General features: G+C 37.3%; 1 protein-coding gene across 1 annotated transcript; it reads right to left on the bottom strand.

The window, feature by feature from the left end:
* LOC129259745 (uncharacterized) lies at positions 1-21,193 on the bottom strand. The gene is made up of 5 exons (XM_064098032.1): positions 21,029-21,193; positions 11,077-11,171; positions 7,280-7,397; positions 5,880-5,961; positions 1-2,948 (listed from the first exon to the last, which is right to left on the bottom strand). Exons 1-5 carry the CDS (start codon positions 21,151-21,153, stop codon positions 1,044-1,046), a joined length of 2,325 nt encoding a protein of 774 aa, XP_063954102.1. The 5' UTR covers positions 21,154-21,193; the 3' UTR covers positions 1-1,043.
* Between the last annotated feature and the right edge of the window lie 5,683 nt (positions 21,194-26,876).

The raw sequence follows: 26,876 nt of genomic DNA, 5'->3' as shown, positions 1-26,876 counted from the left end.
GGGGGGGGGGGGGCTGAATGTAGCAAATCTATACACAGGAATGGACAGAACATGAGAGCTTTTCTCTTACAACCAAAAAAAGAGTGTCACTAAAGTGAGCACATAACACACCTACCAGTAGAGTGGAAAATGGAGTTATTGGTCAAGCAAGAAAAGTGGAAGGTGGCGACTTCACCTTTGAACATCTGACCTCAAAATCAAAAGAATTGCCGAGAAAATAGTATCATATCAGCCTAGGTTAAGTTAAATTAAAGTTATCGCGTTTCCAAGGACTACAGAAGGGTAAGATGAAAACATGTTAGGGTGACCTTGACCTTTGTACCTCAAAATCAATAGGCTTCCTGGGATCCATGCTAGTATCATACACACCGAATTATATGAGCCTAGGTTAAGTCAAACTGCAGTTATCACGTTTACAAGGAAAACTTAACTGACGGACAGACGGAAGGACAAATGGACTTACACCGATACCATAATACGTCACATCTAGGACAGGCGTATTAAAACATTATTCCCTGGGAATGCACTACCGTTCAACCCTTTCATGTGCTAAATTATTTTCTCTATTATCAGTAATAGTATTCAGACTATTCCCACTGTCCAAGCTTTTTATAGGTAAGCATTTGAAGGCAATTTTCCTTTCATTATTGTCAAGATTTAACCAATATAATTATAGATATAAGTACATAGATATTGGTTACCTTCTGCTCCTTGTCCACCTACAGTGTAAGGAGGCTCTAGATACGGACAGAACTCACTGGTTGTAAGAGGTGATGACATAAAACAATGGATACATAGATATTGCTTACCTTCTGCTCCTAGTCCACCTACAGTGTAAGGAGGCTCTAGATACGGACAGAACTCACTGGTTGTAAGAGGTGATGACATAAAACAATGGATACATAGATATTGCTTACCTTCTGCTCCTAGTCCACCTACAGTGTTAGGAGGCTCTAGATACGGACAGAACTCACTGGTTGTAAGAGGTGATGACATAAAACAATGGATACATAGATATTGCTTACCTTCTGCTCCTAGTCCACCTACAGTGTAAGGAGGCTCTGATACGGACAGAACTCACTGGTTGTAAGAGGTGATGACATAAAACAATGGATACATAGATATTGCTTACCTTCTGCTCCTAGTCCACCTACAGTGTTAGGAGGCTCTAGATACGGACAGAACTCACTGGTTGTAAGTGGTGATGACATAAAACAATGGATACATAGATATTGCTTACCTTCTGCTCCTAGTCCACCTACAGTGTTAGGAGGCTCTAGATACGGACAGAACTCACTGGTTGTAAGTGGTGATGACATAAAACAATGGATACATAGATATTGCTTACCTTCTGCTCCTAGTCCACCTACAGTGTTAGGAGGCTCTAGATACGGACAGAACTCACTGGTTGTAAGTGGTGATGACATAAAACAATGGATACATAGATATTGCTTACCTTCTGCTCCTAGTCCACCTACAGTGTAAGGAGGCTCTAGATATGGACAGCACTCACTGGTTGTAAGAGGTGATGACATAAAACAATGGATACATAGATATTGCTTACCTTCTGCTCCTAGTCCACCTACAGTGTAAGGAGGCTCTAGATACGGACAGAACTCACATGTTGTAAGAGGTGATGACATAAAACAATGGATACATAGATATTGCTTACCTTCTGCTCCTAGTCCACCTACAGTGTAAGGAGGCTCTAGATACGGACAGAACTCACTGGTTGTAAGAGGTGATGACATAAAACAATGGATACATAGATATTGCTTACCTTCCGCTCCTAGTCCACCTACAGTGTAAGGAGGCTCTAGATACGGACAGAACTCACTGGTAGTAAGAGGTGATGACATAAAACAATGGATACATAGATATTGCTTACCTTCTGCTCCTAGTCCACCTACAGTGTTAGGAGGCTCTAGATACGGACAGAACTCACTGGTTGTAAGAGGTGATGACATAAAACAATGGATACATAGATATTGCTTCCCTTCTGCTCCTAGTCCACCTACAGTGTTAGGAGGCTCTAGATACGGACAGAACTCACTGGTTGTAAGTGGTGATGACATAAAACAATGGATACATAGATATTGCTTACCTTCTGCTCCTAGTCCACCTACAGTGTTAGGAGGCTCTAGATATGGACAGCACTCACTGGTTGTAAGAGGTGATGACATAAAACAATGGATACATAGATATTGCTTACCTTCTGCACCTAGTCCACCTACAGTGTTAGGAGGCTCTAGATACGGACAGAACTCACTGGTTGTAAGTGGTGATGACATAAAACAATGGATACATAGATATTGCTTACCTTCTGCTCCTAGTCCACCTACAGTGTTAGGAGGCTCTAGATATGGACAGCACTCACTGGTTGTAAGAGGTGATGACATAAAACAATGGATACATAGATATTGCTTACCTTCTGCTCCTAGTCCACCTACAGTGTTAGGAGGCTCTAGATATGGACAGCACGGTCTGGTTGTAAGAGGTGATGACATAAAACAATGGATACATAGATATTGCTTACCTTCTGCTCCTAGTCCACCTACAGTGTTAGGAGGCTCTAGATACGGACAGAACTCACTGGTTGTAAGAGGTGATGACATAAAACAATGGATACATAGATATTGCTTACCTTCTGCTCCTAGTCCACCTACAGTGTTAGGAGGCTCTAGATATGGACAGCACGGTCTGGTTGTAAGAGGTGATGACATAAAACAATGGATACATAGATATTGCTTACCTTCTGCTCCTAGTCCACCTACAGTGTTAGGAGGCTCTAGATATGGACAGCACGGTCTGGTTGTAAGAGGTGATGATCGAAGGGAGAATAATGGATAACTATCCCCTCTAGAAAGTAGATCCAAATCAGTTTTTAGTTCTCCGACTCTATGACTGCTTAGGATCATTACTGTAGAAGGCTTGGCTGTTGAAAATAGCTGAAATAATTGAATGAAACGAGCTTGAAAGTGATAAAATCCCTCTAATATCAACTAAACTTTGTTTTGATGTGACATATAAAGCATATAGGATAATAATATAATGTGCTCAATAATGTAAATCCTAACACTGCTGATTACAAATTCAACTAAATCATGTAACTTTCCAAAGCATTTTGAAATATCATATTAGCATTACATTACTGGGATATTTACACATGTAGTGCCTTACTCTAGCAATGTCATGATGGCAAATCTCTATAATATTTTCAACTTTAAAAACACATTTTGACAAAAACATCAGTACCTACATGATCAGGGGTGTGAGTGGTCACAAATAAAAAAATCCGAAAAAGCTGAAGAGTGTTCAAAAAGTCTGAAAAAGAAAGAGCTCCCATACTTTTTGCACAGAGGAAAGCCAAAAATAAGCTGAACTTAAGCTGAAAATTAAAAAAAAAAAAAATCTGAACTCTCACACCCCTGCATGATTTACATTCTACTGGATCAGGGTAGTTTCTGTATAATTTCAGAATCCAAAAGGTTAACTCAGGTACCTATAGCCACCCCCCCCCCCTCCCCAGGTTTGATACATCACACAATAAATAAGTCTTAATTTTGAAAAGGTTTCGCCAAAACATTTTCTGACTTTGTGTTTCCACTTTTGAGACCAAATTGACAGTACTTGAGTATGCTATTTCAAGCTACATGTGGGTGATTCCATACGTGTCGTACGGGACATTTAGAGAACATTTGACAGTTTTTTTACAAGAAAAACAAAAAATATTCCAGTAACTAAATGTGATCATCAAGTACTACCAGAGTGTTCGGAAAACCAAGACTTAACATGACTTGAATTCACATCCTGTATAATACAGATTTAAAATAGTAATGTGTCGTACGGACGCAGAAAAGTGGCTTTTTTAGAAACCTCAAGTTTGTACTCTAAAGTCTGTGAGTTGAACAGATAATTTTCATAGAAACCAAACTTAAATTGATATTCAATTACCCAAGAACAAACGCATCTATGAAAGATAGCAAAATAAACATTCATGAATAAATAAAGCAAATTACAATTTTTGAGAACATTGTGGCATACGGGACACTCAAAATGTGTCGTACGGGACATCTCTAAATTGAAGCCAAACTTTCCTACTTTATGTCTCTTTGACTTCTTCAATCACTTTATTTGGCTGATGATAATGATAATCCTATCAAACTTAATACATTCATTATGTTAGAAACCGCTTTTGGCTGAATATTTCTGTCAATATATCATAAATAAAATATTGTGTCGTACGGGACACCTGTGTGTCGTACGGGACACCTGTGTGTCGTACGGGACACTTGTGTGTTGAACAGGCACTTGCGTGTTGTATTGGACAGCCTGAATAAAACAATGAACTTTTTATCAATTAGAAGGGGAGCATTGCCCCTAAATTCTTCCTTTTTAATGAAAAGCCTATTAATAAGTAGTCAGTCAGGACAATATAATTAATTAACCTCAATATACATGTATACAATCGGGAGCAATATATCATCATTTTTTTCATGATGGGAAATGTACAATGGTTCACAGCATTTTTACCAGCTGAAAAACTTGAGGTTTTGTGTGAAGTTATATTTTAGTGAATCAATTGATGATTTCCAATACACTATTTAAACAATGAATGAATGAAACTGTTTGTGTAAATTATGGGGCAAAAATTTTATGATTTTTTTTCATATAAAATGTATATATACATGATATGTCACAACTGTCACTTGAAATTCTACAAAATATTTTTTTTCTAAAGAAATGCGATTCTACTTTTTCAAACCTTTCTGCATTTCATGAAACCATATGATTTGAACAACATGGTTTGTCTTATTTTCCAGATTTTTTTTCACAACTTAAAAAAGTAAGGAGTTTCAATACTGTATATAAAAAAATTAGTGATCATCAAGAAAAGTCCACATAGATGATTGTTATGTAAATATTTTTTTTTTACATCTTATAATAATTTCACATTAGCATGCAAGAGGAAGTCATCTTCCAGGCTAGGGTGAATCAATTATTAATGTTTTCTTTTCATGCTCAATGACAAAGAAATTAACTGCTCTGACCAGTGAAAATCACCAGTTTAGCTGAAGGGATTCACAAGAGAATACGCCTACATAAAGTCAATTAAAATGGTTAGAATCACCTATTTCATGTTCTATGTTGATAAATAAAGTACTTTTTCAGTTCACTTTATGTCAAATCAATTACTTAAATTAAAATAGGCCTACTATTTATAGTTTCTGAATCCAAATCCTGCAATTAGATGCAGTATAATATTGTGTGTCGTACGGGACAACTTTTAATAGGACAATTATTGAAAAATGAAGGGCAGTAATTAGATCCTTATGGGATAAATCGATCACCCATGGGTCAAAGATAGAGAAACTGATATCGTGAAATTACATCATCAAAAATAAAATTGTAGGAAAAACTTTTGCATTTTCATGTGTCGTACAGGACATTGTCCAAAAATAGGTTCAGAAAAATCAGGGCTGCCCCTATTATGGATCATGAAAATGTTGTAGATATTATTTGGAACCATCAATGATACATTATTCCATTGACTCGCAATATTTTCAATCTTCTCTTGCTTTACCAATAATCGTTTCAGGCAGTATTTGTACTTGACTATTTATTTAGCAAAATTATTGAAAATTGAAAATGCCATTGTTTCCCCCCAAAAAAATATATATCTGACTTCACTTTTGGTTAAAACCCATAATTTTCATAAAATTTAGGTATCATAGAAAAATATTACGCTACTTATGACTTATTGAAAGCATGTTGAAATTTATGATATTTTTGAAGTTCTAGTGTGGAATCGCCCATGTAAGTATGCCTCCTGAGAGCACCCCCCCCCCTTACATGTATGATGCAAAGTCTATTCTTACCTGATGCACCCATGAATGTGTTTGTTGGGTTGAGATAGTTTCTCTGCATTGACACAAGGCTAACAAAGTTCTTCCCTTCCGTCTACAAACAAAAACAGCAACAAATATAACCTGACATGTGACAAAAATAGTAGTGAACTCTATCAAACAATTGGCACCCTAAAAATTCCAAAATTGGTTTGGACAGAACAGGATTCTCTGAGTATGTCTTCCATTATTTCAATACATTATTTCAATACAAAGGACACAAAGCACATTCTGTTTGACACAAGCTGTAGACGAACACATTTTGTCTCCTAATTTCACCTGTATTTGCAGAACTACCTCCATTCAGGAGATGAGCCTTTCACAGATTGTCTGTAGTGTATAAAACCTTATTGTCTCAAACAGAAAAACTTGCAGTACATGATTTGGAAAAAAAAACTAAAGACTATCTCATCCAATGCTAATTCCTGTTCCATAAAGAACTATAAATTTGCTGTTTTCCATTAGAATCTTAATTGTGATTGGCTGCTGAGCCCTGTTACCATCATAGTCACTGTTACGACAGGGATACAATAAATGGGCCTCTGGTCTGATTGGGTTTAACCCTATTACATACAACATTGTAGACTGGGCTATTTCGATGCCTAGATTCAGCCCCCCCCCCCCTTATGACCTCAGCCGTCAATCGTTACAAAGATTGGCACACACGTTACCTACGTATGGCATACAAATCTAATGGATAAGATCAAATTCTGCGAAAAATCTCATTGCTATTAATTATGCTAATTTATGTGTAAAATTAAAAAAGTTTGTTCTAGATAATTAACTAGAAAATACCCCTAAAATTCGAATTTTTGGTTAACAGAATCTTTAAAGGAATCTGATCAAATTTACTTTAAAAAATGTCAACATCACATTTATTTTATTTTTTTCAGTGTTTTCTATAAATATGTATTTCTTTGTTTTCGACTTTTTGTTCTTTTTCAATTTTTTCAATGAAAATTGTCAGGGACTTTCTTTTCACCATAAACAAGATGAAAAGAATTGATTTTAATCATCAAAATCAAAAATAATTATAGATTTATGAATTTTGGCTTTAAAAAAAAACACTATTTGCATTGGATTTGTACACAAATTAATGTTTTTTGAGCAATTTTGGGTCTGCATGCACTTCCGTGTACGAAATGTTGCGTAATTTCGGAATCGCGTACCTGGCGGACGCAATTTTTATCTCTAAAGTTGCATGAGACTTAAAAGTGATACGTTAGGGAGCGATGCGTTAAAAAAAAATTGTGCAGATTTATCGCGAAAAATACCGAGGGGGGGGCTGAATCAGCACCCCCCCCCCTTCTCATTACGGTTAAGAGACTAATATCTACATGTCCAAGGGATTCAATGTGAAATATACATCTTACCTCCATATGATAGAAGATGACTCAGATGCATGTTTCCTAGTCTGTTTATCATCTCTTTCACATGATATACTACACAGAGTCTCTCTCTCCTCAGAGCCAAATAAACTATCTATAAAACCTACAACAAAACATCATAGATAACATAATTATGCACTGAATGGTATAGTAAACATTAACAAAAGGAAGGATGAATGCCCTATACTTATGAGTCTGGCCTCAGAGGGTAGTAATTTTTGTCTTTCCTGAATATCGGAGCAAGAATATAGGCACCACTTTTAACGGCAACGGCATCGTCAACATTGAAATCTGAACCAAGGTGAAGTTTTTGAAATGTCAAAAGTATGAACATAGTTCATGAAACTACAATGTAGTGCTGCGGCACTCAAGACTCGACCTTGGTATAAAGGTGAATGGGTACCTGGTAGGAAGAAAATCCTTGAATGCTTGAGCACCCAGGTAGCCAAGCTAAAGCCAGCAGGGTGACAATAGCAGGGCCCGCTGGGAGAACAGTTTCTTGAACTGAAGTAGCTACATGTACCCTGGGTATACTATTATCATTATTATCATTATCATATACCGGTACATGTACATACATGTAAGAGTAATCAAGTATTATGAACATCCTGGATAGGTTACAGGTCACGTTACCATGGTCAAAGGTAATTTCTGACCAGTATATACGGGGGGGGGGGGGGGGGGGGGGGGAGCTCCGATCTCGGCCGCTGATTGCGTGATTGCCACAAAAATTTGCATGCGAGCAGAGCCGGATATAAACTGCAAGACTTACTGTGTAGTAAAATTTTGAAAAAATTAATTGCTTACATATTTTTTATTACTTAAAGGACAAGTCCACCCCAACAAAGAGTTGATTTGAATAAAAAGAGAAAATCCAACAAGCATAACACTGAAAATTTCATCAAAATTGGATGTAAAATAAGTTATGACATTTAAAAGTTTCGCTTGATTTCACAAAACAATTATATGCACATCCTGGTTGGTATGCAAATGAGGAGACTGATGACGTCATCCACTCACTATTTCTTTTGTATTTTATTATACAGTCAGACGGCAGGTCCCAAGAAAGTGGCTTCTTTCATCCAAGTGATATTCATGACTTGAGATGATTTGCATATTTAATGAGCTTGATGCGGACCAAAACACCTCTTTTCATTCGGCCATTGCTGCTCTAATTGTGCATCGAATTTAATGAATTTGGTATCATTGTAAAGAAGAAGAACTATTCTTTCAGGTCATGTGTTTGAATTTATTCAAAGATTTTGTAATATAGGTTAAAATTTTGATCTAAAATATGCTACAAAATAATTATTTTCACCTGACAAAAGCTGCTATTTTCACACTTTATTTTTGTTTGAGCCCAAATGATTTTTTAGATCATGATAAAGCTGAATATGTATGCTTTAAAATGGTATAGGTTTCAAAATAAGAATTGGTTTAATCGGGTCAAGATCACACTTTTCATTGGCCAAGTACATAAAGCAGCTTGAAAACAAGAATACTGCACTCTGATTGGTCAAAGGGACCACACACTGGCAAATTCCAACGGTTCCAGTGCCTGGGTTCATGGGAAGGTCACACTTCCTACATGTATGTGGTAATCTCCTCAAATACCCCGCGCCTGTTGTTCTGTGAACCTTATCCAGCCAATCAGAACTCTGGATTTCATGCAAGTACAAAATTTCAGAAATCTCGTCTTGTACCTTGGTGGGAAGTATGATCTTGACCCGATTAAAAGGTGCCGCATATCAAGAGTGGCATTGTGAGAAAATACAGAAGTTCAGCTTTATGGTGATATAGATATCATTGAGGCTCAAAATAAAAAGTTTTGCACAATTTGCAAAAGAAAACAGAGGAAGAAAATTCAGTTTTGAGGCACATTTTCAGGCCAGAAATGTACTTTTATTTAACAAAATATTGTATACAAAATAAATGACCAATGATATGAAAGAGTAACATATACTCTATCTGATGGTGCAATAATATTTAATTTAACTTGAGGTTAAAACAGGTAAATTCTTAGAGAAAGAAAGTCTCACGAATCATGAGATTTTGCAAGAAGGATGATTCAGCCACGAGATGATTTGGATGAATCTGGCCTTTTTGCTCATTAGCATAGGGACCTGCGGTCTGACTGTATATGAAATATGAAATATTCTAATTTTCTCCTCATTGTCAAGTGATACAGCGATTAATTCTTCCCTGAACATGTGGAATTAGCATTGTTTAATACTATATGTTTCAGTCAAGTTGGTCCTTATTGTCAAATCTTTAAAAAATGAAATATTGTATAATTCAAACAATAAAAAACAAAAGAAATAGTGAGTGATGGACATCATCAACTGAATCACCTAGTGCATATCACTGTTTTGTGAAAAATAAGCGAAACTTAAAAATGTCATTTTACATCCGATTTTGATGAAATTTTCAGCACTATGCTAGTTTGATTTTTCTCTATTTATTCAATTCATTTTCCTGGGGTGGACTTGACCTTTAATTATGCAAATACCCTATTAAAGCGCATGAAATTTGCTATAAATTTGTTTTTATTTTTGTTTTTGCCTTGAACTCACTCTATATATACATGTACAGTAGCTAGAAGAATGCTAATTTTTGGTGTAGTATCAATTTTTATATAATTTCTAACAAATATTGACAAAAAATTGCCAAAATATACTTAATTTCGTACGGTATGTATTTTTTGTCTCTTTCTTTGTTTACTTTGTATTTGTATTGTTTTTTCTAATGAACGTTGTCGGGGAACCCCTTTTGCAATCATAAATATCATATCCATTTAAGCCAACAAAAGTGAAAAATAATCATTTTGAAAAACACAATTTGCATTGACTTTGTACACAGAATAACGTTTCTGAGCAATTTTGGGACTGACATGCGCTTACAAAATGGTGCGTAATTTTGAAATCGCGTACCGGGGAGTCGCAAATTTGGTCTCAAAAGATGCGCAAGACTTGAAAGTAAAAAGTTAGCAAGCGGCGCAGTCAAAAAAATTTGTGCGGCGGCGTAGCGATGGAATTTGTCGAGTGGGGGGGTCAATATTACCCTCCCCCCAGTTTCATAAGGGTAAAAAAAAAAGAACTTTGTCCATGATGGTTTTTTATTGAATTGCTATAAGTTAAAGCATTTATGGATCTACATTGTAGTTCATGAAATGTTGACATACAGGGTGCAAGGGTAATGAAGCATCACTGATCATCTTGCACAAGACTTAGGTCACATGATCAAGGTCAAATGTCATTTACATGTAGGGTCAATGAACATAATATTTGATTAGCACATGAATAATGTTTTTTGTGTGAATTATTCAATAGTTATTTTCAAAGTCAGCACTGTTACTACATGTACGTGTAGGTAGTGTATATCTAATTATGCAATTCCGGCAAGACTGCAAGAGGTGTTCTGACAATTTACTTTCTATTATTTAGCAGGAGAGGTCACATATATGTGATCAGCTTGAGAACGTGAGAATGGGGTGAACTGCATGATATTTAGCAGCCCTGCATCTTGGTCACATTGCCAACTGAAAGATCTCCGCAACACACACTCCATTTCTTATTGTTTGTCCAAATTTGTCACACTAAAATTATTGATATTTAGATTTTTGTTGTTTGTTTTCACACTTGTTCCAAAGTTTTCATTCTTGTTCGACACAATCTTTATAGTTCTAAAATCACAAGCAATGTCATCTACATGTAGGCCTACATCTGTTAAAAGTCAGTCCCCTTTTCTAAAGTTTCTAAATGAGACTGGAAGAGCAATCTTACCTGATGCAACAGGCCCAATTGCAATGAGAAGACATTCACACTCCAGCTTTCTAGCACCATTGAGAAGTTTTTCATTCCATCTAAACACAGGAGCTCTGGAAGCAAAGATAATAAATCATTATCAAACATGACAATGACATTATCAAACATGACAATGACATTGTCAATGGGAGCTTTTAAAAGTTCATGATGAACTGAAAATGATAACAGGAACATGATTGGCTGGCGCATTTGTATGCGCAAGCTGCAAAAAAAACATGACTGCGAATAATCTTAGGAACCCCACATAGGCTCTTTGGAATCAAAATTTTGAAAATTAAATCCCATATTTCATGAAGTTTATTTATTTTTTTCAATTCAATTCAATTATTTTTATTGTCATGTTCAATTAAAAGACACAAAAATTATCATCAGACTCTTAATAACAAAAAGTGCATAAGAACAAAGAATAATCAATCACAAACTATAAATACATCAAAATTATATATATAAATATATTAATAAAATAAAAATACCGTACATAAATATACCGTTGGCATGCTTGAGCACCCACAACACGACACCAACCACAGACCCACTGTACGAAACAAAAGTGTCACCCGCAGTGGAACCATGCAGTCTTAATAAGGTGGGTACTCAAGCATGCAAATAGGCACTGGAAGCTACATGTATTCCATGTATACATGCATAAATCAAATTAACTCCCAGAGTCATTAACCGGTAATTTTATTTCAACAGGGTAGCCCTATCAGTAAATAGTTTTACAAGGGGGCCCTGCATAAAAGAACAAGTGTCTCTTGGGCGAGCACATAATACGCCTGCCTACATGTATATCGCGGAAAATGGAGTTATTGGTCAAGCAAGAAAAGTGGAAGGTGGCAACTTGACCTTTGACTGTCTGACCTCAAAATCAATAGAATTCCTGGGATCTACATGTACATGTATGCTAGTATCACACACACCAAATAATATGAGCCTAGGTTAAGTTAAACTGAAGTTATCGCATTTACAAGGAAAAGTTAACGGACGGACGGACAGACAGACAGACGGACACCAAGCGTGATACCCTAATACGTCCCGTCTAGACGGGCGTATAAAAACACATAGAATTTAAAAATACATTATACTAGTATAAACAAAGTCAATTGCAATCTCTGATCCACTGAATTAATGGGTATTCATAAACATGGTTACGGAGTGACGCAAAATGGACATGCATATTTGAGGAGAAAACATATTGCTCAAACTTTGTGAACTTTAACTTGCTATCACAATTTTTTCGGATTCTCTTTCTATGTTGTTCTAGCTTTAATATGCTGCATTATGTAAAAAATCTGTGTATTATTTCATTGATTACGACTTAAAACGTAAACCCAAACCCGGTTATGGAGAGACGGTTACAGAGTGACATCAGAAATATCCACACACAGGCAACGTAAAATGGACTTACTGTACATTTTAAAATTTTCTTTTGACATGATGTAAAATGATGACCTTCAGATTATCCAAAAGAAAATTTTACAAAACAAGCAATAGTTTTCTGTTGAATTGAAAGTAAGTAAGAAACAAAATATGTAGTCCCATATAGAATTTCTTGTATGGTTTGGATTCTCCTATAAGGAGATGCGTATTAAAGAAAAAATATTTGTGGCTATTTTATGTTCCCCTTGTTTATGAAATCCCATATGAGCTTTGATAGAAAAATTTTATCCAGATTTGAAATAGAGCCAATATAAATATTTGGAAAATGTCCACTTTTGCTTGGAATTGCCCACATAGAATTTTCTATTTTTTTTTAAATTTGTCATCATCACTTTGAATGTTTTCCAAAAAAATATTATCATCAGCAAAAATAATATAAAAAGTATGTTTTTTAAGTTATTGCATAATTTATTGGTGTCTATATTTTATCAAACAATCATGGGAATAATCGCTAGAGGGTATTCATTTGTCTCGCAATCTACTATGGTCAACAAGGAAATTCGTGATCACTCTCGCAAAAAGTGTTCACTGGCTTTGTAGGAAATTCGTGATCACTCTCGCAAAAAGTGTTCACTAGCTTACAAGTTCACGAGCTTTCGAGTGCCGCTGCAACTCTTTATCAAGTGACGAAAATTATCATGGGAATAATCATGGGAATTGCGCATACAATGAATCTAGAATCTACAATGTAGAAAATACCGACAAGCTGAATTAAGGTTGTGAATTGTATTAGCGCCACCAACAACCTTCCTTTTATTTCCGTGGAAGAGACATGCAAAGCCACTTTCCAGGCTGAGGTAAGCGATTTTGCTCTTTTTTATGTGCTTTTTATACAAAAAAATATTTACACAATTGAAAATGGAATGCTTTTCACCAGAAAAAGCCCTGGTGAGTAGCAGAATGAGTTTCGGCTAACATTATTCCTGTTATTGTTAAGGTGTTATGAAGTGATGTTAACCGACAACTCTAAAATCCATTGCGTAAACACGTTTGTAGTGCGAAGTTAATAATATCTATCAGGGTGACCAGATTTCACAAAATGAAATACGGGACAATAAAAAAAAAAAGATCATCAAAGAAGGCTATGTGTGTTAGACTTGTGAAAAAATATAAAGAATTGGAAGGGAGGGTGAACAAAAGAATGGAGGAGAGAAAGAAAAGACGAAAGAAAAGAGATGAATTGAGAAGAAAGAAAGAAAAAATGAAGGGGAAAATGAAGGAAAAATGAAAAAAAAAAAGAATACAAGAAAGTTAGAATAAAAGGATGAAAGAAAGAATAAAAGTGAGAAAAAGGTTTCCGTCATTCTTTGAATTGAATTTATAAAAAAAGAAAAAGAAACGAAGGGAAGATGAGTAAATGTGTGAAAGACAAAATTAAGGAGAGAAAGAGAAAAAAAGTTTTAAAAATGGAGGAAAGAAAGAAAGGAGGAAAGAAAGAATGAAGAAAAGAAAATGTTTCCTTCATTCTTTGAAAGAAACATACAAAGAAAGGAGAAAAAGGGTAGGGAGGAAGGAGGGAAGGAAGGAAAGAAGGAAGGAAGGGAGGGAAAGAAAGAATAAGGGAAAAGAATAGAAGGAAAAATAAAATAAAGAATGAAAGAAAGGAGGAAAGAGAGGGAGGAAATAATGCAGGGAGGAGAGAATGAAAAAAAAAAAAAAAGTAATGGAAGGAGAGAAAGAACGAACAAGAAAAAGGAGAGGAAGGGAGTAGGAAGCAAAAAAAAAAGGTTTAAGGAAAGAAAAGAACCGAAGGAAATAAAAAAGAGGAAATTTAATAAAGGCAGGAAGAGAAAGGAGAGAAAGCAAAATGAACACAGAGAGAAAGGATCAGGAAAGAAAGATAGCAAATAAAGATAGATGGAACAAAAAGGGCAAGCAGGAAGGACAGAAGGATGGAGAAAGAAGGATAGAAAAGAACGAAAGAGAAAAAAGTTCAATTTTCAAGCAAACACAAACAATCCAATCATCTAACAAAATCATGATATTTGGTGTTTTTTAAATATATTTTTTAAAGTTTTTTAAAACTAAAATGTTTGAGAAGTGAATAAAATTTCAAAGTGAAACATTGTCAACTTAAAAATGAGATGAAACATTGCATCATCATACACAACAAGACTCAAAACGAAAGTTTGCAATGTATTTTAGGTTTGCAAGAAAATCACAGCAGAACTTGCATAAATTTAGTTATAGATTTTATTGTTGTGTCTGCTTCGTCATCTGTTGGTTATTTGATGAAAATTCGTCACTTTTAAATGTATTAACATGATTAATTAAATAAATATACGGGCCAATAGCCGTCCCGGGAAGGGTTTGTCGTGACGCCGGGACAAGGGAGCAAAATACGGGACGTCTGCATCTGGTCACCCTGATATCTATAGCATACTAACCTCGCAATACGTGTGAGTGTATGCATCCCTATATGGCATACGTGCATGCAGCTTGCCCGGGTGCACTGGCGCAGAGGCGATGGTCGGACAGCGCTCTGCGGCTGCTTTTCGCCCAAATTACAGCTCATTGTAGCGGATCAATGCGGCCGGAACGGCGTAACAAAAATATTGAAGCTTTGGAACAGATTTCTTTCTTCTTTTACTCAAAAAAAAAAAAATGCTGTGCCTTGGAACAGAAATTTAATATGAAAATGGGGGTCTCCTCCGCGGCACACACCACCACGCATATCGAGTGCACCCCCCCCCCCCCCCGGGATCTACGTACTACAATAGTATACATTGTAGTGAGTGATTGTATTACCGACCAGACTTGTATTACCGAACGCACGCATCATACGCATCAGAAAATTAATTCATACGCTAAAAATTTTGCAACATCCTTCCAAAGAGAACTTGAATAGAAATTGATGAAAAATGGTCAAAAACACATTTTCAAAGTCTTAATATTCTAACAATAATACATGTATAATATGGTCAAAATAGCTCTAAGTGTTTTTGTTGTTTTCTCAACTTTTCCCATAGAAAACACACGTTCGGTAATAGTAATACGATACCTTTTTCAAGTGACCAAAATATTTCACGTGCGAAGAGGGGTCCGATTAGAAGCTAATAATTTAAAAAGGAAAAACAATTTCGGCAAAATTTTCACATATTTATATTTTGTAGGTAATTGTGTATTTATGTTAAAAGTTTGGTGAATTTTATGAGAATAATGTGTTTGATATGATTGAATTCATGAAAAGTGTTCGGTAATATGATCCACTACCATACTACTACTAGATCTAACGTTAGATCTACAGTAGATCACTCATTCTAGCATGAACAAGGTTATGATATAAATAACCTTGTTCTCTGTTACAGTGTTACTACTCCCTGTGCACTTACACGTATTGCGAGGTTAGTATTAGTATAATAATGAAATAAGGTTGGCAATGTTTGGCTTATTTTCTCTTTTTCTTTTTTAGTTTTGGACAAATGCTTGATTTTTTTGTCACTGTCAGTTTTCATTACAGCTATTCATTATATAACTTGGCTCTTAGTAAATTAGATTCTTTGAATTATTTTTTCTTAATTAAAAATAGAGATTGAAAAATGACAATTGTCTTGCCATATTACTTTCCACCAATAGAGGGCGTACACAAAAATATGCCCAAAATTAAAGTTTTCAAGCGTTCTGGTGTAAACAAAAATTACTCCCAAGTTACTAATGAAAAATAAATTGTAACTGTATCGAAATTTGTATTTTTGGTCACAAAAGTGTATTTTAATGATTTTTTTAAATTGTGTGCTGTGTACAGCATTGGCATACCATAGACATAGTCCTACCTGTAGATTCCCCACAATTACAAGCGGGATGGTATTGTCTAAATGAACCCTGGCTTGAGTGGATCTTGTCTTGTCTTGGGTTAAGTCGGCATATGCAGACTTGCTGTACTCCGCCAACTTTATTGATGTGTGTGAAATCACCAAGTAAGCAGGTCACTTGCTAGGTTTTTGATTGAGTTTGGATTTGAAAGAGTCTAATGAGTTTATCAATGTTGTGTCCATGTTTAACTCGTTCCAATCTTTGGTAGTTCGAGGGAAGAAGCTGTATCTATGAGCATCCCTTTTGACTAGTAGACGCTGGAGCTTGATACTATTTCCTCTAGTCTGCCGGGTGTTTTGCTGGATGAAGTTTTTGGGGTTGATGGCAACAAGACCTTTGATTATTTGGAACATTAGGCTCAGTCTACTGTATTTCCGTCTGTCTTCCAATGAGTCCCATTCTAAGGCCCGTAACATGGTTGGTTGTGACACTACTGGTTTGTCTGTAGTTCCCCATACAGAAACGAGCTGCTTTTCTCTGAATGGCTTCTATTTTCTGGGTATCCTTCTTGTAATGGGGATCCCATGCAGGGGAGGCGTATTCCAGGATTGGTCTCACCAACGTTTGGTAGGAAAGTTGTTTTATTTCCTTGGGAGCAGACCAAAAGTTCCTTCTCAGGAAACCGAGTACTCTGGAAGCTTTGGAGCAGACTTTGTTGATCTGGGCATCCCAGCGCATCCTGTTATCCATTTCAACACCAAGGTAAGAGCATGTAGACACTTCTTGTAGTTTTGGCCACAGAAGGTGTAATCTCTTTCTGTAGGAATCTGTACTGCCTTGGATGGTATTTTCATGATGACACATTTGGCTGGATTGAAGGACATGGCCCATTTATTCTGCCACTCTTCTAGTTTTGACAGATCGTCTTGGAGGATTTGAAAGTCATTAGAATTTGTGCCAGAAGTGTCAATGGCGAACAGCCTTGTCGTTGACAGGAGGCCATCAGGTAGATCATTGATGTACATAAGAAAATCTAGTGGGCCGGTTACTGTGCCCTGGGGCACTCCTGAGAGCACTGGCAACTCCTCGGAGGGAGATCCATTGACCAAGACTGTTTGGAAGCATCCTGTGAGGAAGTGTCTTTCCCACTTTAGGAGCGATCCAGTAATGCCTTATGATTGGAGTTTTCTCAGTAGTCGTTCGTGTGGAACCTTATCGAACGCTTTGGCAAAGTCTAGGAAAGCTATATGTACAGATTTTCCTTTCTCAAGAGCATTTGTTATGTCATGGATAGTAAGTACTAATTGGGTGGTACTAGAACGTTTTGCTCTAAAACCATGTTGGTTGTCAACCAAGATTTCATGCATTTCCAAATGCTTCATAATATGGGAATGTACAATGTGTTCGAGGATCTTACAAGCAATACAAGTCAATGATACTCCTCTATAATTATTTGGATCTGACTTTTCCCCTTTTTAAAGATACAATGTAGGACAAATATTAGCCCTTTTCCACTGTAAAGGTACATAACCCTCATTTATTGAGGACTGATATATATCAGTTAAAATTGGGGTTATTTCATTTGCTACCATTTTAAAGAGCCACGGAGGAAGGTCATCTGGTCCAGATGCCTTGTTAGGATTAATGTTCTGTAGTTGTTTAAGTACTCCAGATTCACTAATAACAAGTTTTTGTATTTCCAGTAGTTGAGTAGAGATTAGTGGTACATTTGTTACATCTTCTTTTGTGAAGTTGCTTACAAATACCTTGCTAAGAAGCACAGCTTTCTCTTTATCAGCACTTATTATTGATTAGAAAGTCATCAATACCAGTACTTTCTTTCTTTAAAGGACAAGTCCACCCCAACAAAAAGTTGATTTGAAAAAAAGGAGAAAAATCCAACAAGCAAAACACTTAAAATTTCATCAAAATCGGATGTAAAATAAGAAAGTTATGACATTTTAAAGTTTCGCTTAATTTCACAAAACAGTTATATGCACATCCTGGTCGGTATGCAAATTGGCAGACTGATGACGTCACCCACTCACTATTTCTTTTGTATTTTATTATATGAAATATGAAATATTCTAATTTTCTCCTCCTTGTCAAGTGAAACAAAGTTTTATTTCTCCCTGAAAATGTGGAATTACCATTATTTTAACAGTTTATGGTTAAGTTAAGTTGGTCCTTATTGTCACATCTGTAAAAATTGAAATATTGTATTATTCAAACAATAAAAAACAAAAGAAATAGTGTCTTTAGTGAGTGATGGACATCATCGACTCTCTCATTTCCATATCGCTGAGTTGTGCATTTAACTGTTTTGTGAAAAATAAGCGAAACTTGAAAGTGTCATAACTTTCTTATTTTACATCCGATTTCGATGAAATTTGCAGCGTTATGTTTGTTTGATTTTTCTCTATCGATTCAAATCAACAATTTTATGGGGTGGACTTGACCTTTAATTTTGCAAATATAGACCAAAAAACCTTTGGGTTTTCTTTTAATGACATTAGTAAATTGTCTGTTATATACCAGGGACTCGATTTTAAGGCGCGCGAGAGCGATCGCGCGCTACATGCGCGCCTTAATCCATTTTAGGTAGCGCGATTAATAGCGCGCCTCGCGATCGCTGAGCTGCACGGAAATGCCTAAAGTCGCCCTCGAAATCACCCAAAATCATTGCCGAGTGATAACAACTCAACGGCCCACTAACGCCATATGTTTAAGCTCCGCTTACCATTTAAAAATCATCCAATATCCACACTCAAAATCATGAATAAGCCTTGAAAATAGCGAGGAGCGCAGTTTCAAATTCCGAAGTTGCGTCTTTTTTTCTGTACCACGTATTTCCATACACATGGTACCAGGTATGGAAAAAAAAATCAACGCAACGGTCGGGAAAAAACAGGGGTCCATTATGACTACCACGCACGATGTGCAATTTCTAATGCACAATTCAGAGTCTAGTAACCTAGCATTGGTGAGTTGTCATTCGGCTTTGCTTTTCAAAACGGCCTATTAACATCCAAAATAAGTTACCTTATGTATTAATTATAACTAAAAAATCATTTATTTTCTTTTTCTAGGGGATGAGGTAAATATCAGAAAATAAATCATCAAACAAAGCTCCATCTATTTTAGAAGGCGGCGGCAGGCTCACGCACGAACACATTGGCGCATGTAGCCAGTCGGAGCTCTGTCTCTCTGCCAGAGCTCTGGGGGACGATTCGCTCAGTAAAGGCCTCAATGATGGTGATTTTCTGTTTCAGACAGAGTTTACATTTCATGTATATTATTCAAAACTGCCAATAAAATTTGATGATTTCTTCATTGTCATGTATATTTAAGTTCTTAATGAATACATTCTCACCGAATTTAGACTCCCCCATAGAGAAATGCAATTTTCGTGGAGATCTGCGTTTTCAAAGAACTTCAGGAAAAGTTAGGGTATGTGGGCCTTTATTACATGTACATGGCTGAGTACAGGGTATTGTACTGGAATAGACGGAGTAGAAATTAGATATTGAATTCATTTATATCCAAGTCCAACTCACAGTCACACACACACGCACAGTGCCACACACCCACACACACCCACATCCAAGATTCTAAGCATGAAAAAATAACTTAAAAAATCATACAATATTTTAATAACAAAAAGTAATAATTCATTAATAAGTGAACAGGTATTCCTGAAAATACAAAAAAGTAGCATTTAAAAAGAGCCCCCAAAATGCAAAATTAGCCCTAAAATTTGACAAAAAAATTAAAATGGAGCCCCCGAAAAAAAAAATTGTCAGTGACTTAACTTCTAGCCAAAGTCAAAACCTCACTCAAACAGGTTTTACAATCTAATTACAATACATTGTAAAACAATTATAAATATTGCATATTCGATTGTTTCCTTCCTTTGGTTGTTGATTGTAACTTAGTACATACATGTATATTTCCTCCATCTGTTTTGTTAATTGGACAAAAAGCTCCCCTTGTATGTTGAAGAAGAGCTTTTTGCAGTGCTCCTCTACCGCTCTCCTTAAAAGTTCTAGGAGAGCTTTTTATTGCTCCCCTCATAATTATAAAACTGAGTCCCTGATATACTCTGATTTAGATTTATTTAATTCTTTTCTAATTACATTGCAAAACTTTTTGAAGATATCCCAATCTTTGGGCAAACCAGATCTCTTTGCTTTATTATACAATCTTTGTTATTTCCTACACATTCTCCTGTGTGTTCTTGTGAACCATGGTAAATCTCGTCTATTATTATTAGAAGCCAACTTTACTGGTACATGGTCCTTCATTATGGATTTCAGCTCTTTTTCCAAATTATAATATCCCATTTATCCTGCGTTGAGCAGTTCATAAACCTTTCCCTGTACGGTACTTCTTACAAAACTGGTTTATTCTTTCTTTAATTCTTTCCTCATCAGCTTTATGTCTTTGAAAAATTTCTCGTTTAGGTTTACAATTCCTTCTTAAGATCTAGGCTACATGTAGTGTACCTCAGGCTCAGGCGATGTTCATGCAGGCTCCACTCCACTTCACTACCGCTACACTACGGTCCACCTTCGGGTAGGTGGAGCGTAGTGTAGCGGTAGTGAAGTGGAGTGGAGCCTGCACGAACATCGCCTGAGGTACCGTACATAGTGATGTACCGTAACGCCACGGTAATTGACCTCAGTCATGTCAATCATTGTCAATATTCTTCACTCACCGTGCCCTACATTTAGTATCGGCGTCATCAGAATCGTCATCTTCTCCAACAACTCGACTAACAGGAAAAACTACCTCACCCAGTCGGTTCATTTTTGGCAATGTCGGCCCAAATCCAGTGTGCATGCAGCTAGTTTGTCAGACCATAGAGCTAGAGCATAGCATGCAGCGCGCATATATATATATATATATATATATAGGGCCTATATATAATCAAAAAAAAAAAAAAAGTTACAATCAACGAACGTAGAGGGCAGCAACACAGATAACTCTGACTTCAGTCATCAGTGTTTATGTTGCTATGAGGAGGTTTCACAGGATGAATTCATTTCACATAGACTCGTGTGTTAAAGTGGCACTTTAAAAAAAAATCATTAAAAAATAAGGAGGAAATTCGAAGGTTGAATGTTTACTACCAGTGGACAGGATATATGTCTGACATTCCATATCTGCCCAGAAAAGGGTACCTCGACCCGCTCATTTTAAAAAAAAATCAGCATTTATGAAGACTACACCTGACAGGATCAAATTCATCACTTGAGAGAGTAAAATGGCCCTAATTCTTCCGCCAGCAAAAGTAGTGATATATCTTTCCAATTTGGAAAAAGGAAGTTCAGTAGGTACCCTCCCTAGAATCAGTGTTAGGTTGTCAATCATATTCATTCACTTTTGTCAATCAACAATATCAAATTAAAATTGAGCTATGGGTTGGCTCCGAGTGAATATCTTTTGCCAGCCAGTTGTAATTAGGCCCGAGAAACCTCCATGTTATTCAACATTAATCAGATTGTGTGGTCTTTCTTCTTTTTCTTTTCAATAATCCGGTCAGGAAAAAATTCTTTGTGCCTTTGCGCTATATGAATGCATTATTACAGGGTTTTACTTTAGAACAAATTCATCAAAAATATCCTTTCAAATTTATTACGTTTGTGAGTAAAGTCATTGTTATATTAATTTGTGGGTGATAAAAAATTATTACATTTGTGGGTAAAGTGCATTATTACATTTGTGGGTAAAGTATATAGTATTACCTTTGTGGGCGTTATTACATTTGTGGGTAAAGTCTTGTTACATTATTTTGTGGGCGTATTATTACATTTGTGGGAGTTATTACTTTTGTGGGTGTAACACCCCCCTCCCTTACAGTGGCGTAACAGGCGGGGGCAGGGGGGGCAAACTGCCCCCTGGCGGATTTCACCGGGAAAATTAAAAAAAAACGGGGAAAAAAAAGAAAAGGGAGGGGAAGAAAGGGAAGGGGGAAGGAAATAAGGGAAAAGGAAAGGAGGAAAGGGAAAGGAAAAATCAAAAGAAAACGAAGAAATTATTATTTTTTAATGGAAAAGGAAGAAAAGCGGGAAAAGGAACGAAAGAAGAACATAATTTGAGAAAGAACAAATCATTCCGAAATAGGCCTATGTAAAGCAATACCATGATGGGAAATAAATTTAAAGATGGCAAAATTTCAAACAATAGCGGGAAATGATGGGAGAATGGAATTAGTCAAAAGCCAACTTGGAAAACAAAGAACAAGAAAAAAAAAACACTTAATAACACACGACCGGGCTGCCGAGGATTGAAAATAAAGAGTGGGAAGAAAGATGGACTGCATGCATACAACATTGTGCTATGCATAAGCTTGCACAATTTTATGCAAAAAAAGCTACCAGGGCTTTGTCCCAGACCCCACGCAGTATAGGGCTCTTCATCTATAGGCCTAACATTCAAATGGCTCTATAACGCCCACCTGTATGAACCCTTCCTACATTAAGCTTTTCGTTCAATCACTGGCACACAGGCGGTTCCACACCCAAGGGGAAATAAAAGAAATTATAGGAGACATAGAAATGAAACGAATGGAAACAATGAAATGTGTTATTTGCTGAATATAATGGAAAAATCTATCACATAAACATAATTAATTTCAATAGGCAATTAATTTTTTTTCCAGCTTGCTTTGCTCGCTGGCGACTTTTTACAAATTTTCCCCACATGTGCCATACTGCGCCCCTCTTTTTATTGATTTTACTCTTCACGCTACTGCCGCAAAAAACCTGTTCACAGTGGCGTACAGACCACACAAAAAAAAGGAATGGAAAGAGAGAAGATTGAAATAAATTTTCTGGATATCATGTCAAAATCTATCCCAAAATTGATTTTTTTTGTATTATAAATGTCAAAAATTTTGTTCGCTCGCAACATTTTTTTTAAAAGATAAATTCTGCCCGATACGCAATATCTGGCTTTCTCAAAATTGTCGCCTCATTACACCATTGCGCCTGTTCATACCATTATGACCCACTCAACCCCCAGGCCTCCCCCTCACTCACACTAGTACGAGGTTAGTATGACCGGGAAATTTTTGGCTCTTGCCCCCCCCCCCCTGGCCACCGACCCCTGTTATTCTGCTGCCCTTACTTCCCCTCCCTACCGGCTCCTATCTCATCTGCCTCACTCATCTCTCCCCTTTTCTTCTCCATCCCTACTCCCCCCTCTATCTATCCTCTCTTCTTATTTCCCCTCCCTATATACTCATCCTCTGCCTCTATCTCTCATCTCTTCCCTTTTCTTCTCCATCCCTACCCCCCCCTCTATGATCCTCTCTTCTTATTTCCCCTCCCAACATCTATCTCCTCTGCCTCACTCATCTCTCCCCTTTTCTTCTCCATCCCTACCTCCCCCTCTATCTATCCTCTCTTCTTATTTCCCCTCCCTACTCATTCTCTGCCTCGATCTCTCATCTCTTCCCTTTTCTTCTCCATCCCTACCCCCCCCTCTTTCTATCCTCTCTTCTTATTTCCCCTCCCAACATCTATCTCCTCTGCCTCACTCATCTCTTCCCTTTTCTTCTCCATCCCTACCCCCTCTATCTATCCTCTCTTCTTGTTTCCCCTCCCATCATCTATCTCCTCTGCCTCACCCATCTCTCCCCTTTTCTTCTCCATCCCTACCCCCCTCTATCTATCCTCTCTTCTTATTTCCCCTCCCTACTCATCCTCTGCCTCGATCTCTCATCTCTTCCCTTTTCTTCTCCATCCCTACCCCCCTCTATGATCCTCTCTTCTTATTTCCCCTCCCAACATCTATCTCCTCTGCCTCACTCATCTCTCCCCTTTTCTTCTCTATCCCTACCCCCCTCTATGATCGATCTCTTCTTATTTCCCCTCCCTACTCATTCTCTGCCTCGATCTCTCATCTCTTCGCTTTTCTTCTCCATCCCTACCCCCCCCCCTCTATCTATCCTCTCTTCGTATTTCCCCTCCCTACTCATCCTCTGCCTCGATCTCTCACCTCTTCCCTTTTCTTCTCCATCCCTATACCCCCCTCTATACAGTGCGTATCAAAAAAAAGTTTACACTTTGAAAAAGCCCTGGGAATTAAACAAATATACAACATGTGGCTAATTTTTTCACATACATTCTTGGGTTTGGGTCTCATCTATCCAATGAAAGTAAAAGTTTTGACAGAATGTTACACTTGAGTGAGCACTGTCCATTTTTGTAAAGCTCGCAGAAATCTGTTTGCGCAGAAATGCTAATTTTCACGCTGTGTCAAGGGGAAAGGGTGAAATCAATCCTTCCCTGCGAAACATTTCTCATACATTTCCCTTGCACTTTTAGTTAATTGAAATAAAACGGATATATTCTAGCAATTTGTAACAATTTTGCCACCCAAATTTAGATTTCAACACTTAGTAAGCACAACCTTTACCCTTTTTGTGCCAGCTGGATCTGAGGACATAACTGAATCTGAACAAATGTTTATATCAGACATCTCCAGCATTTTTTCACTTAATTTCAATCATTTAAAGTGGGTTTACATTTCATTTTTCATTTAATACTTGTTTGTCCACACTTTTCCCAAGCTTGACAATGATTAACACATTGAAAATCCAGCCTAAGCCATTTCATGTAATCACAGTTCAGTGTAAAGCAAATCTCGTCACGATGGCCTCGGTGTTTGGGGGAGTGGATGGGGCACAGTGCACTCTTCGAAGTGTTTTGGGCAAGGAAACAAGTTAAAAAGGTAAAAGATATCTTTAAATCAATTTTATTAGCTAAATTACACGTGTTCTTCATGATTAAGGTCTACTTTTATTCGCATAACTATTTCAAAGTTCTGCACAAATCATTTTTCAATAACTTTTCAAAAGTAAGTGGTGCTCACTCAAGCGGAAATATTTTTCGACAGTTATATCGTCATTTGCTTAAATGGATCTGTACCAATGTTCAAATGTGGAAAAATCTTCAGGATCTTACAAATGTATAATTTTACAGGAATTTTTCTTAGTGTAAACTTTTTTATAATACGTACTATATATCCTCTCTTCTTATTTCCCCTCCCAACATCTATCTCATCTGCCTCACTCATCTCTCCCCTTTTCTTCTCCATCCCTACTCCCCCCTCTATCTATTCTCTCTTTTTATTTCCCCTCCCAACATCTGTCTCCTCTGCCTCACTCATCTCTTCCCTTTTCTTCTCCATCCCTACCCCCCTCTATCTATCCTCTCTTCTTATTTCCCCTCCCAACATCTGTCTCCTCTGCCTCACTCATTTCTTCCCTTTTCTTCTCCATCCCTACCCCCCTCTATCTATCCTCTCTTCTTATTCCCCCCCCCAACATCTATCTCCTCTGCCTCACTCATCTCTTCCCTTTTCTTCTCCATCCCTACTCCCCTCTCTATCTATTCTCTCTTCTTATTTCCCCTCCCAACATTTATCTCCTCTGCCTCACTCATCTCTTCCCTTTTCTTCTCCATCCCTACCCCCCTCTATCTATTTTTTCTTCTTATTTCCCCTCCCAACATCTATCTCCTCTGCCTCTCTCATCTCTTCCCTTTTTTCTCCATCCCTACACCCCCACCCTCTATCTATCCTCTCTTCTTATTTCCCCTCCGCATCCTCTGCCTCGATCTCCCGGTTACACTTCGTAATTCCGAAAAACGTAAATTGCCTATACCTCGATGTTCGTTAATCCGAAAACGTAAAAGGGTTCGTTAATCCGAACATTTGTGGCGTTATTCTGAAGGTTCGTTATTCCGAAGGTTCGATAATCCGAAAACGGAATAAAGTTTGTTGTTCCGAAGGTTCTTTAATCCGAAAACAAAATAAGGTTCGTTGTTCCGTAGGTTCATTAGTCCGAAAACGAAATAAGGTTCGTTAATCATTTCGTTTTCGGACTAACGAACCTTCGGAATTTCGAACCTCATTTCGTTTTCGGATTAACAAAACTTCGGAATTACGAACCTCACTTCGTTTTCGGACTAACGAACCTTCGGAATTACGAACCTTCAGAAATACGAACCTTCGGAATAACGAACCTTCGGAATATCCGAACCTCCGGAATAACGAAGCTTCGGAATTATGAATGTATGCGCGATCTCCCATCTCTTCCCTTTTCTTCTCCATCCCTACCCCCTTCTATCTATCCTCTCTTCTTATTTCCCCTCCCAACATCTATCTCCTCTGCCTCACTCATCTCTTCCCTTTTCTTCTCCATCCCTACCCCCTCTATCTATCCTCTCTTCTTATTTCCCCTCCCAACATCTATCTCTTCTGCCTCACTCATCTTTTCCCTTTTCTTCTCCATCCCTACCCCCCTCTATCTATCCTCTCTTCTTATTTCCCCTCCCAACATCTATCTCCTCTGCCTCACTCATCTCTTCCCTTTTCTTCTCCATCCCTACCCCCTCTATCTATCCTCTCTTCTTATTTCCCCTCCCAACATCTATCTCCTTTGCCTCACTCATCTCTTCCCTTTTCTTCTCCATCCCTACCCCCCTCTATCTATCCTCTCTTCTTATTTCCCCTCCCAATATCTATCTCCTCTGCCTCACTCATCTCTTCCCTTT

The sequence above is a fragment of the Lytechinus pictus genome, chromosome 4 (assembly GCF_037042905.1).
Source record: "Lytechinus pictus isolate F3 Inbred chromosome 4, Lp3.0, whole genome shotgun sequence".
In the NCBI taxonomy this organism is placed as follows: domain Eukaryota; kingdom Metazoa; phylum Echinodermata; class Echinoidea; order Temnopleuroida; family Toxopneustidae; genus Lytechinus; species Lytechinus pictus.
Note: the sequence above shows the minus strand (reverse complement) of the source record. Positions and strands in the feature narration are given on the sequence as shown.

Excerpts from the sequence above, each read along its gene's own strand:
- LOC129259745 (XM_064098032.1), bottom strand. The coding sequence starts at position 21,153 with ATGCACACTGGATTTGGGCCGACATTGCCAAAAATGAACCGACTGGGT. Across the intron at positions 7,398-11,076 it reads AATTGGGCCTGTTGCATCAG|GTTTTATAGATAGTTTATTT; the intron begins GTAAGATTGCTC and ends GTTTTGTTGTAG. Across the intron at positions 2,949-5,879 it reads CACATTCATGGGTGCATCAG|CTATTTTCAACAGCCAAGCC; the intron begins GTAAGAATAGAC and ends CAATTATTTCAG.